This window comes from Marmota flaviventris, chromosome 8 (genome assembly GCF_047511675.1).
Source record: "Marmota flaviventris isolate mMarFla1 chromosome 8, mMarFla1.hap1, whole genome shotgun sequence".
Classification (NCBI taxonomy): Eukaryota; Metazoa; Chordata; class Mammalia; order Rodentia; family Sciuridae; genus Marmota; species Marmota flaviventris.
In genome coordinates, this window is record NC_092505.1 from 76,970,834 (window position 1) to 76,985,799 (window position 14,966).

The window sequence follows — 14,966 nt, forward strand, 5'->3', positions numbered from 1 at the left end:
AAGCTGTTCTGAGAGTCCAGTATGAAATCCCAGTAAAATCCTTCTTTCACCCACCCTACTGTGAAGCTGTTTATCCTCTTTTCTGGTCTCACGCCAAGGAGCAGCTTGGAAAGCAAGCTCTTCTACTCCACCATGTTCCCTGGGTCATGGAAAGCCTCATTGTTGAGTTGCAGAGATCCCAGCTATGCTATGGTAGGTCCAAGTAGAGAACCCACAGCAACCTCTGCTTGGATTTTTTTTTAATAGTTGCAGATGGATACAATATCCTTATTTTTATTTGTTTATTTTTATGTGGTGCTGAGGATTAAACCTGGGCCTTAGGTGTGCGAGGCAAGCACTCTATCATTGAGCTACAACTCAGCCCTGTTTGGAAGTTTTAAGAGGAGAGGAAAGACTATAATCTATAGGTTGGTTAGCTCTGCCTCGTTCAGTTCCTGCTGACCTCTTCTGTGTGCTGATTGGTTAAAAAGTTTTAAATAGCGATAATAAGGATGCAGTTAGTTCAATGAATGATAAATTGTTTGTAGCCAAAGGTTTATATGTTTTATAGTGTGTTAAAGTTGAAGAGTTGGTGGGGGGTTTTTTGGGGGGAGGATAGGGAGGGCTTAGACTGTCTTGTTCCATCAATCAACTGTCAGACAACCAGAATCTAACATAACACAGGTTAAGCATCTCTAATCTGAAAATCGGAAATCTGAAATTCTCCAAAATTTTAAACTTTTTAAGAGCTAACATTATGACACAAAAGGAAACTTCAAAACCTGACTTCATATGTCAGGTTGTAGTCAAGATGCAGGCACATTAAAAGTATCATATAAAATCAGCTTCAGTCTATGTGTATAAGGTATATGAGAAACAGAAATGAATTTTTGTGTTTAAATTTGGGTCCCATACCCAAATTATCTCATTACATATATGAAAATATTCCAAAATTATGAAAAAAATACTAGAAATACTTTTGGTACCAAGCATTTTGGATAAGAGATTTAAATATAATAATGTGATAACCATGTAACCCTTCTCAATTTACAAAATACTTTTACAGATAAGGTAAGGTAGTAATTATTCATTCTATTAAAAAAAGATGTGTATATGGATGCTTTGAATCGGTAAAAGTTACTCATGGTTATCCAACTATAGTGCATGGTGAAACTAGGGCTAGGACTCTGTGAGTCCAGAGACTCCACCTAAATATGCTGTCTGATGAGTACTCAATCTTCTTGTAATGAAAAATAATTTCCTTGATATCTGCTACATATTTTCTCCCTTACCACTGTCCTTCTCTTCCGTCTCATTTCAGTCTGTTCATTGCCTTGAGTGATCTACACCTCTGAATGGTTGCAGAATAGCAATATACCCAGTACTATACAAACTAGGCAAATGCCCTGTTTGACAGCCTTTCAGTTTCAAATCTTTGAAATAACTTAGCTGATGAATTCAATTATTTTTGTCTTAATGCAATAATATATTTCTCCTGAATATTCTTTTTTTCTTTTTTGGTCCTCCTGTATATTTTAAAATTAATGCACATTATTTTTTGAGTGGTTTTAGGTTTAGAGAAAAAAATGATCAGAATGCCCAGAGAGAATACCTCCTCAAACTCCCAGCATTAATATTTTATATCAGGATACTACATTTGTTAGAACTCTCTTGCCTATGTTGATACATTATTATTAAGTAAAGTTTGCAGTTTAAATTAGGATTTATTCTTTGTGGTGTATTTTCAATGGGTTTTGACAAAATTGTAGTAATATGAATGCACAATTATAGTGTTATACAGAGTAATTTCATTGTCTTAAAAAATCTTCTGTGCTCTAACTATTCATCTCTCCCTCTCCCCCAACCCCTGGCAACCACTGATTGTTTTATTGTCTTCATAGTTTTACCTTTTCCAGAATGTCATTGGAATCATATAGTATACAGCCATTTCAGATTAGCTTCTTTCACTTGGTAATACACATTTAAGTTTTTTATTTTTTTTTTAGTTGTTGATAGACCTTTATTTTATTTATTTATTTTTATGTGTTGCTGAGAATTGAACCCAATGCCTCACACATGCTGGGCCCCAGCCCCAGCCCCACATTTAAGTTTTTAAATGTCCTTTCATCGCTTGAAAGTTCATTTCTTTTTAATCACAGAATAATATTCTATGAAATGGTGTACTAAACTTTGTTTGTCCACTCACCTGTTAAAGGAAATCTTCATCATCTCCAAGTTTTGGCAATTATAAATGAGGCTACTTTATTTTTTTTTTTCATTTTAGCGTTTTTAATGCAAATTGTAAATATGGTTATTTTATTCCTGAATCTTCTCAATTGTTTCTTCTTTATATTTGCCCTTTTCCTTTCCTACTTGGTGAGACTTGGCCTTCCGTTCCAGGATCTTTTTGCGGTCTTTGTCCAGTTTTAGCCTGGTGATAACCACCTTGCTGGGGTGAATGCCCATATGGACAGTTGTGCCATTAGCCTTTTCCCGCTGAACCCGTTCAATATAGATGACATATTTCTTCCGGTAAACCTGGACGACTTTGCCAACCTGCTGACCTTTATAATGTCCTCGCACAACCTGAACTTCATTATCCTTTCGGATGGGCATAGATCGAACATTGTACTTTTGTCTCAGCTCTTTGGAAAGAGGGGAAGACATAATCTTCCTGCGAATGTGTGAAGGTGCATTGAAATGCCTTTTGCGGTTCTTGGCTTCGGTCAGAAGTCACAAAAGGATTGAACTTTATTTTGGCCGCTGCCGCTTCAGCGATGGCCGCAAAAGGGCTAAATGAGGCTACTTTAAACATTTGTGTGCAGGTTTTTGTGAGAGCATAAGTTTTCAGTTCATTTAGGCAAATACCAAGGAGCACAATTGCTGAATTTTGTTGTACTTTTAAGTATAAATAAGGACTCATTATTATCTTTCCTTCTTAGATGTGAAATATAGTAGCTTAAGAGTAATTGGGGCTGGGGTTGTAGCTCAGTAGTAGAGCACTTGCCTAGCATGTGTGAGGCAAAAGGTTTGATTCTCGGCACCGCATATAAAAGAAATAAAAATAAATGTCCATTGACAACTAAAAAAAATATTTTTTTTTAAAAAGTGATAACTCCAGATTAACATCCTCTTTTTGATTTTATGAAATACTTTCAATTTCCTCTAAGCTCTCAGGTGTTTTCATTACTCCTTATTTATTTATTTATGTATTTATTTATTCCCAACCACAACTTTTTTATTTTTGCTTACACTTGACTCTCGGGCTGGGGTTGTGTCTTAGTGGTAGAGTGCTTGCCTAACATGTGTGAGGCACTGGGTTCAATTCTCAGCACCACATATAAATGAATAAATAAAATAATGGTCCATCGACAACTAAAAGAAATATTTTTTTAACTTACTTTTTAAAAAATTTACTAATTTTTTGTTTGTTTTTTAATTGATTTTTTAAAAATAAATGACAGCGGAATGTATTACAATTCTTATTACACATATACAGCACAATTTTTCATATCTCTGGTTGTATATAAAGTATGTTGACATCAATTCATGTCTTCATACATGTACTTTGGATAATGATGTCTATCACATTCCACCATTTTTGCTAACCCCCTGCCCCCTCCCTTCCCTTCCTATCCCTCTGCCCTATCTAGAGTTTCTCTATTCCTCCCAAGCTCCCCCTCCCTACCCCACTGAGTCAGTCTCCTTATATCAGAGAAAACATTCGGCATTTGTTTTCTTGGGCTTGGCTAAATTCACTTAGCATTATCTTCTCCAACACCATCCAGTTACCTGCAAATGCCATGATTTTATTCTCTTTTATTGATTTTCCAGTGTGTCAGGAAGCTGTCTGGGAAGCCTTCAGGACTTTTTGGGATCGACTTCCTGGGCGTGAGGAATATCATTACTGGATGAATTTGTGTGAGGATGGAATCACAAGTGTGTTTGAAATAGGCACCAATTTTAGTCAGTCTGTGGAACACAGAAACTTAATCATGAAGGTAAGTGTCGCAAGGAGGGGAGGAATTGTTGCACCTTCATAGAAGCACACAGTGCACAGCTAAGTTCTGAGGAAGGAAGAGCGAGTGACAAAACCCCATATTATTTTGTTGTTGTTGTTGAATGGGGCTGTCCTAATGAGCTGCCTGGGGTGTAGCTTAGTCTTTCATCCCAGTCTTTTATCTTGCCTTTATAACAAACATTGCTGACTCAAACAATAGCCCCAGCTTTGTTTATAAATGTAAATAGTTGGAATAGTCAACAAAAGCTTAGTAAAAAAGTATGAATTTGTGAGAGTCAATTTTTTTTTACATTTTTTTTTAGTTGTTGATGAACCATTATTTAATTTATTTATTTATATGTGGTGCTGAGAATCGAACCCAGTGCCTCACACGTGTTAGGCAAGCACTCTACCACAGAAAAACAACCCACAAATATTTGACACAAGAGTCAAATATTTTTGAAATATTATGTGATTATTAGTGTGAATACCAATGATTTCAATTAAAACATAGGATATAGTCAATTGAATAAACATTTAGTGAAGCATACATATGATTCTTTTTAATTATTTGCTTACTTATTTTCCTTTCTCATTAATTGTTTTCCTTTAGTTTCTTCTTAGCAAAATATAAATAAACATGCATACTGACAAATTACCTTCCTACTTTTCCCTTTTCATATACCTATTGCACATGTATTTAGAACGAGAAAATTAAACTGCAGACAAATGTGGCAAATTGTTCATGCTCTCTAATGACTCCTATATCTCTTTGTCCAAGTCCTATATGTCCTCAGCTCAGGTATAACCTCCCCTGTGAAAAAAACAACCCTTAGTATAGCAGATTTAGCTCTTCTAGTCTCCTGAGTTCCCACCATTCTTTACTTTTTCTTGATGTTGTAGTTCTTACATTTAATTATTACCAGTTGTATATTTGACTGAACTAGACTATAAATCAGAAGGCAAGGATTATGTCATATGTTAATTTTTACATTCCCATGATATAGTAATATGCAATAGATAATTTGCTAAAATAAAAGTTTATAAGCAAAAGCTAAAATGTCTTTTTCCTGATATTATTTATACTTCATGAATATTATTTCAAATACTAGTTGTATTATGTACTTGGAAGGGCTGAAAATTATGTAAATAATAGCTATTTTTATTTGGATCTAATCAAATCATATTAGTACAACTTAGAGTGGTAAAGTAAATTATATTCTATTTTTGAACTTTTATTTCTAGTAAAGGCATTCTATTATCTTCTTTAATATTTGATCTCACAGACAGATGATCTCATTCAGTGGGCATAAGCTGTCGAGAAAAGAGTGATCTGATAAACATGGGTAAAGACACATTTTGTTGTGTCATAAATATTTTGAAGGCATGTAGATTTTTGTGTTTTAAAATTATGTGTAGATGTAACAGGGAGAATGGGTTTAATTTAAATGTGTTTATTTGAGCTGTCTGCGTGAAATATGAATTGCTTGATATTTAGCTATGAAGCCAAGGAGAATGGTCCAGGTTCTACATATAGCTATAGGAATCACCAGACCTGAGGTAGTAATTGTAACCTCAAGAGTGGCTGAGATTATTCTGGGAATCTGTAGAGGAAGGGCAAGAGTGAATTGTTTATTCATATCATTATAAGTAGGTTAATAGCCTTTCCATTTTACAGACAAGAAAACTAATGCCTGGCACCAGAAAGATTTGGAGATTTGATGTATTGCTAGGGAGGGTGAAACTGAAACTTGAAATTAAATTAGTGTTCTGATTCTAAGTTAGTGTTCTTTTTATCATATTGGTCTCAAAATAAAACTAAATTAGAAGAAATTTGGTGACAATTTGATTTAGAAGACCCCCTGAGGAATAACCTAATTACTGATTTGTCTCTTTGTCTAGATTCTGGAGAAACAGATTTATCAGTTATTCAATCTACATGTTTGTGTTATTATAGGATGGGTATTATTATAAATTCATTAGATCACAAAATTCTTTTATTATAAGTTTATGGCAGGTTAATGTGAAACTCTACCCATCTCGAGCTGGGCATGGTGGTGTATGCCTGTAATCCCAGCATCTTGGGAGGCTGAGACAGGAGGATCGTGAGTTCAAAGCCAGCCTCAGCAATGGTGAGGAGCTAGGCAATTCAGTGAGACCCTGTCTCTAAATAAAATACAAAATAGGGCTGGGGATGTTGCTCAATGGTCAAGTGTCCCTGAATTCAATCTATACCAAGAGAGAGAGAGAGAGAGAGAGAGAGAGAGAGAGAGAGAGAGAGAGAAAAGAGAGAGAGAGAAAGAAAGGAAGGAAGGAAGGAAGGAAGGAAGGAAGGAAGGAAGGAAGGAAAAGAAAACTCTACCCATCTCGATAACTTACAGACATTTTTGGAATGATTAGCAGGTAAAGACTTAATCCAGGCCCATTAAGAGAGAGCACAGAAACTATTGGGCACATAAACAGAGACTGAGTATTGGGATGTTCTCACAGTCACCAGACCAATTTGGCATTATCAGTACTTGTTCTCACTGTCTGCCTAACCATGGAGCATCATAACATACATTCTACCATGTTTGGGTATTAGAGTTCATTATGGAATAAGTTTTATTTTCTGCTTTATAACTATTGTTATCTCACTCATTTTTATATCTTTGTTTTCCTTAGAAATTATCTTACACAAAGGAAACCATAAGCAGGTGAGGGTCTCCCCCCGCCACCCCATACCCAAATTCATGTTTGACAATGTAGATGTGTAATTCCTACTTTAGGACCCACTTCAAATTTAATGGTTCCTTTTTTGTTTTACCAGTGACTGCAAGGACCAGGCCTGTGGGTAAGTCTCAAATTGTTCTTCTTCATCGGAGTCTACCTCCCTTTCCAGAACACCACCATAGCCATTAATTTATTGACTGACCTGATCAAGAGGCAGACTTGTTCCTCTCTCTAGAAAATAGATTTATGGTTTGACCTATTGAGATTGTTGCTGAGGTTTAAGGCTGATAGTGAAATTGTTCTGAATGGGAAAAAGTCTTCAGCCTATAAATATTAATATGAACTATTGTCCATTGTCTAATACTCTTTTTTCCAGCTGAATTCTTTTTTAAAATTTTTTATTTGTTTTAATTAGTTATATATGACAGTAGAATGTATTTATAAACTTTAATATATCATACATGGATGGGATGTAATTTCTCATTTTTCTGAGTATACATGTTGCAGAATTATATTGGTCATATAGTCACATATCTACATACAGTAATAATATCTGTTTCATTCTACTATCTTTCCTATCCCCACATCCCTTCCCCTCCCCTTCCATCACGTCCCTCTACCTAATTTAAGGTAATACTATTCTTCCTTAGTGCCCCTGCCTTATTGTGAATTAGCATCTGCATATTAAAGAAAACATTCAACATTTGGTTTTGTGGGATTGGCTTATTTCACTTAGCATGATATTCTCCAACTCAACCATTTAATGCCAAATGCCATAATTTCACTATTCTTTAAAGCTGAGTAGTATTTCAATGAGTATGTATATCACATTTTCTTTACCCATTCATCTATTGAGGGACACCTAGGTTGGTCCCTTCGTAGCTATTGTGAATTGAGCTGCTGTAAACATCAATGTGGCTACATTACTGTAGTATGTTGATTTTAAGTCCTTTGGGTATAAACCAAGGAGTGGGATGGCTGAGTCAAATGGTGGTTCCATTCTAAATTTTCTGAGGAATCTCCATATGGCTTTCCATAGTGGTTTGCACCAATTTGCAGTCCCATTAGCAATGTATGAGTGTACCTTTTTCACCACATCCTTGCCAACATTTATTGTTGCCTGTATTCTTGATGAATGACAGGAATGAGATGAAATCTTAGAGTAGTTTTGATTTGCATTTTTCTAATTGCTAGAGATGTTGAACACTTTTTCATGTATTTGTTGATCAATTGTATTTCTTCTTCTGTGAAGTGTTTGTTCAGTTCCTTAGCCCATTTATTTGATTTATTGATTGGGTTATTATTATTATTTTTTTGCTATTAAATTTTTTTATATATCCTAGAGATTAATACTTTATCAGAGGTGCATGTGGTAAAGATTTCTCCTAATCTGTAGGCTCTCTCCTCACATTATTCCTGTTTCCTTTGCTAAGAAGAACCTTTTTAATTTGAATTCATCCTATTTATTGATTCTTGATTTTACTTCTTACTGTTTAGGAGTCTTGTTAAGGAAGTCAGATCCTAGGCTGATGTGGTGAAGATTTGGGCCTGTTTTTTCTTCTATAAGGTGCAGGGTCTCTCTTCTAGTGCCTAAGTCTTTGATCTACTTTGAGTTTATTTTTTTGTGCAGGGTGAGAGATAGAGGTTTAATTTCATTTTTATACATATGGATTTCCAGTTTTGCCAGCACCATTTGTTGAATAGGCTATCTTTTCTCCAGTGAATGTTTTTGGCACCCCTGTCTAGTATGAGATAACTATATTTATGTGGATTTGTCTCTGTGTCTTCTATTCTGTACCACTGGTCTATAAGCCTATTTTGGTGCTAATATCATGCTGTTTTTGTTACTATAGCTCTGTAATATAGTTTAAGTCTGGTATTGTGAATCCTTCTGCTTCACTCTTCTTGCTAAGGATTGCTTTAGCTATTCTGGGTCTCTTACATTTCCAGATGAATTTCATGATTACTTTTTCTAGTTTTTGAAGAATGTCATTGGGGTTTGAATAGGAATTGCATTAAATCTGTATAACACTTTTGGTGGTATGAGCATTCTGACAACATTAATTCTGCCTATCCAGGAGTATGGGTGATCTTTCCATCTTCTGATTCTTCAATTTCTTTCTTTAGTGTTTTGTAGTTTTCATTGTAGAGGTCTTTCACCTCTTTTGTTAGATTGATTCCCAGGTATTTTATTTTTTTGAGGCTATTATGAATGGAGTAGTTTTCCTAATTTCTTTTTTAGTGGATTCATCACTAATATATAGGAATGCATTTGATTTATGGGTGTTAATTTTATATCCTGCTACTTTGTTGAATTAATTTATCAGTTCTAGAAGTTTTTAGTGGAATTTTTTATCTTCTAAGTATAGAATCATGTCATCATCAAATAGTGATAGTTTGAGTTCTTCTTTACCTATTTGTATCCATTTATTTTCTTTCTTTTGTTTAATTGCTCTGGCTAGAGTTTTAAGGATGATGTTGAATAGAAGTGGCAAAAGAGGACATCCTTGTCTTGTTCCAGTTTTTAGTGGGAATGCTTTCAATTTTTCTTCATTTTGAATGATGCTGGCCTTGGGTTTAGCATATATAGCTTTTACAATGTTGAGATATGTTCCTACTATCCCTGGTTTTTCTAGTGTTTTGAACATGAAGGGGTGCTGTATTTTGTCAAATGCTTTTTCTGCATTTATTGAGATGATCATATGATTCTTGTTTTTAAGTCAATTAATATGATGAATTATGTTTATTGATTTCTGTATGTTGAACCAACCCTGCATCCCTGGGATGAATCCCACTTGATCATGGTGTACTATCTTTTTAATATTCGCTCAGTGGTAGAAATCCCCTGGTAGGTGAGGATGGGAAGAAGAATGGATACAAGGTTTTACCTTCAAGTGGTTTAAATGTAATTTTAATAATTATATAACTAGAGGCTTTTCAACTTAATTAAAAAATAAAAATAGCCAACACTACTATAGAAATTGTAGGCCAGCCACTGTTGCAAGAACGTTATTACTTGTATTCATTTATTTAATCTTCTAAACAGTATAATGAAGTAGGCATTGTTATTATTATCCTTTGTTGTTGTTGTAGATGGACATAACTTATTTTTTTAATGTGGTGCTGAGAATTGAACCCAGTGCTTCACATGTGCTAGGCAAGCACCCTACCATTGAGCCACAACCTCAGCCCTATTATCCCCCCCCCTTTTTTTAAAAAAAGAAAGAATATTAAGGCACAGAGAATTTAATGGACTTATAGAATGTTGTACAACTACTAAATGATAGAGCCAGGGTTTAGCCCTTATATTCTATCTCTAGTCACGTTATCTGAATTTTCTAGATCATTTAGGAATAAAAATTTGTTTTCCTTTGTTGCATGCATATGTGTGTGAATGAGAAAGGAGAACATGAATAATGAAAATAAATTTCTACTTTAGTAGTTTCAGTGATTAAAAATGATGTAACGAATTTTCATGCAGATCTTTGCTACAATTTCAAAATATTGTCTACTGAAGTTAAAAGAAACTAACATCAAATGATTTAGAAAGTAATCGTGTCATATTTAGAAAAAACTTCTCTATAATAATACTTCTTAATTAACCAATCTGTCATCATATTGAATATCCATCATATGGTCTGTCTGAGTCCATGCAGAAGGCAGAATGTGAAACAGACAGTGATGATCTCATAGAGATTCTGGGTCTTACCAAGAACTTGTTGCAAGCCTCGGCTGTTTCATTTTATAGATATAAAAATAAATTTGCTCCTGAGGCTTTGGGGAATCATCAAATGATCAAGGAGAAAATAATTCCTCCTAGAAGGTCAGGAATGCCTCCTTTGTCTTTTTGTGTTCCTCAGGAGCACATTCATGAGTGTGGGGGCCAGATGTACTGCTCCTTGTGCTGTGCTTCTGTCAGTAAGTATTGGCTAGTGCAGGGTTACTCTTGTGGAGTGAACTGGTAGTATTCTCAGTACAAACAGTAGAGGGATGGCAGTGACATTACCTGAACTTTAATGAAATTATATGTCCCTAAACCTACCTTCAAATCTTTTATGTCAGTATGTATATATACATACAGTGCTTTATATTTTAACAAACTTTTTTGTACATTTAGTCTTTACAATTATCCCATGAATTTTACAGAGTGAAATTCTCTGAATAGGAGATTTATTCAAAATTCCTTCTGTTTAGTGACAGAAAAATGGAACAATCAAATTAATTAGTAGGCTCTGGGATATTTAGCAATGCCAGGAAAAGGAAAGTTAACTAGTTTGGTAGTATAAACATTTTGAGTTGGAGTTTATTAGAAAGCACCCCAATCAATATTCAGCAACAATTCTATTTTTTAAAATATTTTTTCTCTGAAAAAAGTTGAAATCATGAAGACTTTCAGATACATAGACAAGCTCCAAGTCTATTTTGACTCTGTTCCTTTTGTCTCTGTGGACAAACTGTGGACAAACTTGTAGAAGCAGACGATGATGGAAGAGCGTTGACATTGTATGGCATTGCTTAGAAAAGTAATTTCATTTCTTTTAGGAAACCGTTAGGCACAGATTTTGAGTCTTTACTAAATATACATAGATGATGTTTGTTTGATGCCTAGACAAGATATTACTTTTTCCTTTTGCCATTCAGAAATTTTGGTTTTCAAAATTTGTTTATATTGAAAAATAGATCTAGATTTAGTTTTCTGAATTGAATATTAGAATTTGTTTACCAGTGCAAAATACTAATTCATCAAGGATTTATTTAAAAATTAGTATTTTTTTAATAGAAGGTAATATACTGACTGGGAAAGTTTACTAAGAATACCACTGGGAATCAGGAGACCTTTTCTTTTCTTTTAACTAGCTATATGATTTTTCCTGAATTGCCTAAGAAATCTGGATTTGAGGCTGGTTGTATATCTCAGAGTAGAGTTCTGTGTCAAGGGGAAGCCGATCAAGAAACTGATTCAGGATCCCAGCAGGTGGAAGAAGATGCAAGATACAGTTGCGATAGCAGATATTGTTTATTCAGAGGTGGCAGCGACCCGGGCCCTCTCCCCTTGTTGTAGGGACAGACAAGGGAAGACACTGAAGATAGCAGGAAACAGTTTTATTTGGCTGCAGCCAGGTTCAGAGGGCACAGCTTTTGTTGTAATCAATCAATCCCCAGAACCCCCATCTGCCACTCTAGCAGTGCTGGCTTCATTTAGAAGGTTGGATTCATGAGTAAACACTAGGGAGTTTTAAATTAAAGAGACAAGACTCTAATTACCTTTAATACCAGCTCCAGGACGGCTTTTCCTAGCTCCCGCCTCCAGCCACCTAATGCGATAGCGAGGTTTACAGAAGAGAGGAAAGAGAGAGAGGGGGGGGGGGGAGGGAGAGGGGGAGGGAGAGGGAGAGGGAGAATACGCCAGTGAGTGGACTTTTATTGGGGAACAAAAAATTCAAGGGAAAATCCCATCCAATGAAGGTTAAAGGGGGCAGCATCCCAAGGTCAGGGGCCATGATTGGGTCTTCAGGGCAGTGGCCAGACATGCCTCTGCAGGGACAAGCCCTCCGACCTGGAAAAGGGTGGGGAAGGCTCTGACACAGCTGTGTCTCACCCAGTCAGGCAGGTAACTCAAATCACGTGCGAGGATGGCCTCCCACACCCCGAGTTCAGATAGTTTCAGAGTTTTATACCCAGCATGTAAGGGGAGGGGCTCAGAAGTTCACATAAAAGCAACTTTTTCTTTCACTGCTTTGGGCAAGTTAACCCTTAAAGGACAGTACCTTAGAAGGGGAGAGCTTCTTCTCCATTTTCTTTCTCCCCCTGTCAGCTGTTACCATGGAGCCCGATTGGTAACTACTCTTATCTAAAAAATGTAAACATCTCTGTGATGCCCAGCTCAAGGCCAGAGGCCTTGTTTGCACATTTCTACAAAGTACTATACTGGATTTGTTTATGAAAAACTAGTAAGGGCGTGTCCAGCACCTGGAGTGCTGGTATCTTCCAGGCCAGTGGTCAAGAAAAACAGGGCAACATGAAAATAGGAAGTTTATCTACATTGAACTCTTTTGCAGAGACTCTTTTGCTGACAGTCCCAAAATCAGCCATGGTGAAGATTTCTGGAGAAGCCCTGTTAAGACTTTTCTGTGGAAAAAGGGGGTGCCACTTCACCCTCTCTCCCAGCCTCCAGCTTCAGCCTCATTTTGCCCCACTTTCATTTAGCCTTTTTAATATGCAGGCCAAACAAAGAAGTCTCATTGCCAACAGGTTACATAAGTGGGCACATGCTCACAAGCAAATATTTATGACCTTGAGTACATACACTGAATCAGTGTGTTCATGACCTTGGCTACATACTAAAAACATAGCCTACCAGAAAACCTTAACAAGGTTAAGGAAGCCTAAATACAGCCATTTGAGGCCTGCCCTACAGTTCGCCTACCTTAAAAAAGGTAAAAAATGACAGCACAGTGTACACATGCCACATAATGAAGAAATGCATAAATAAAATACATATAGACCTTAACCTTAAACAAGTCCTAAAGTTGGCTTGTGAAAGTAGGTCTTGGAAAGGATATTATTTATGAGGTCTTAGAAAATAAGGTATATATAAAATAACAATACATATGAACTAGAATATACATGGATTTTGAGAATTTGCAAGTTTGTTTCCTTCCCATGAAACTAATGCAGATTACTTTGGAGTAGGATAGAGACTGGTAACTGTGGAAGTTGCTGAGAGAAAGTAACCCAGATTTTAGGTCATCCTGGGAGTTATATGGGAGTGGCCTAAGACTGCACAAAGCCCATGTTTCTCCAACTTATTATAGTTATCCATTGCAACCCTTAATTTGCCTGCTGATTTTCTATATTCAGACTAATTTTTTGATTTCTTTGAGATTACACTTGTGTTCTTTGCCTTAAGAGATTCTTGTGTTAGTTTTCTACTGTTGTTATAACAAATTTATACAAAACTTAGCTTTGTTAAACAGCACAAATTTATTATTTTATAGTTATGTAGTTCAGAAGTTTCACATGGGTCTCAAGGTGCTGGTAGGGCTGCATTCCTTTCTGGAGACTGGAGAGACTTTATTTTCTTCTTTCTAAGCTTCTAGTTAATACCCTAATTTCTTGGCTCATGGACTCTTCCATCTTCAAAGCCAACAATGGCTGGTTAACTCTCTCTCACATTGTATCATTCTGACTTTCTTCTGACTCCATCCTCCACATTTAAAGGTCTTTGGGATTACCTTGGGCTCACTGGATAATGCAGGATACTCTATCTATTTTAAGGTCAGCTGATTAACAACCTTACTTTTAACATGACCTCAATTCCTCTTTGCTGAACACCCTAATATATTCACAGGTTCTGGGGATTAGGAGCTGAACATCATTGTTCTGCTTTCCATAGTGATTCTTTTTTTTTTCCTACATGCTACAATTTTATTGTTGCCTTCAAAGATACTTTGCTTCTAGATCAAAGACAAATGCTGCTGTGTTTGTGGTCATCTTGTGGTCCATTAAATGTCTTGAGTATTTTTCCTGTTTTGCTAATCCATACCTCTTTATTAAATTGGGACACAATATCTGCACATATTTGTAGGATACAGTACAAGAATTCAGTACATGTACATGATGTGTAATATCAAATCAGGGTAACAAGCATTTACCTCTCCTCAAACATTAATCATTTCCATGTGTCAGGAACTTTTGTATTATTCTGTTATCTTTTAACGAAATGTAACAAATAGCTACCCTACAGATTATAACAAATAGCTACCCTACTATGCTACAGAAAATCAGAACTAATTTCTCCTAACTGTATTTTGGTGTTCCTTATTTAACTACTTTCCATGCCCACTCCCCTGCCCTTCTCAATATCTAGTGACCACTGTTCTACTCTGTTCTTCAATGAGATAAATTTTCACCATAAATTTTCTCTGTAATTTTAATAGTTTCTTCTGTGTGAACACTAACCCACCTGCTGATTTATATCTTTTGGCAAATATTTCACTATATTCTATTTAAAGTTTCTACTACTATCATTTGCCAAGTCTCTTAAAAATATATTTTTTTAATATGTATTTAAAGCCTTACATCCCCTCTTCTCTCTTAGAAACCTCTACCTGTTATTGTATCTCTCTTTCCTCTGTAGTTTTCAACTTCTCCCTTGAAAAACTCCTTCCTATTGGCATTTAAACATGCTCAAATCTCTCCTGTTATCTATTTTTTAAAAGACCCTCCTCCAGCTCTTGTCTCCATTACAGTCAGACATCTTGAAAGTGTCTTC

The 14,966-nt window shown here is 35.8% G+C and overlaps 1 protein-coding gene and 1 pseudogene across 1 annotated transcript in view; one reads left to right on the plus strand and one right to left on the minus strand.

The window, feature by feature from the left end:
* The window catches only part of Impg2 (interphotoreceptor matrix proteoglycan 2), an 89,243-nt gene that overhangs the window by 15,903 nt on the left and 58,374 nt on the right, over positions 1-14,966 (plus strand). Inside the window, exons 3-4 of the mRNA XM_071615827.1 lie at positions 3,814-3,980; positions 6,644-6,675. Of these exons, the coding sequence (XP_071471928.1) occupies positions 3,814-3,980; positions 6,644-6,675 (199 nt within the window). The remainder of the gene's footprint in view (positions 1-3,813; positions 3,981-6,643; positions 6,676-14,966) is intronic.
* On the minus strand, positions 2,247-2,794 carry LOC139706747 (large ribosomal subunit protein uL24-like; annotated as a pseudogene).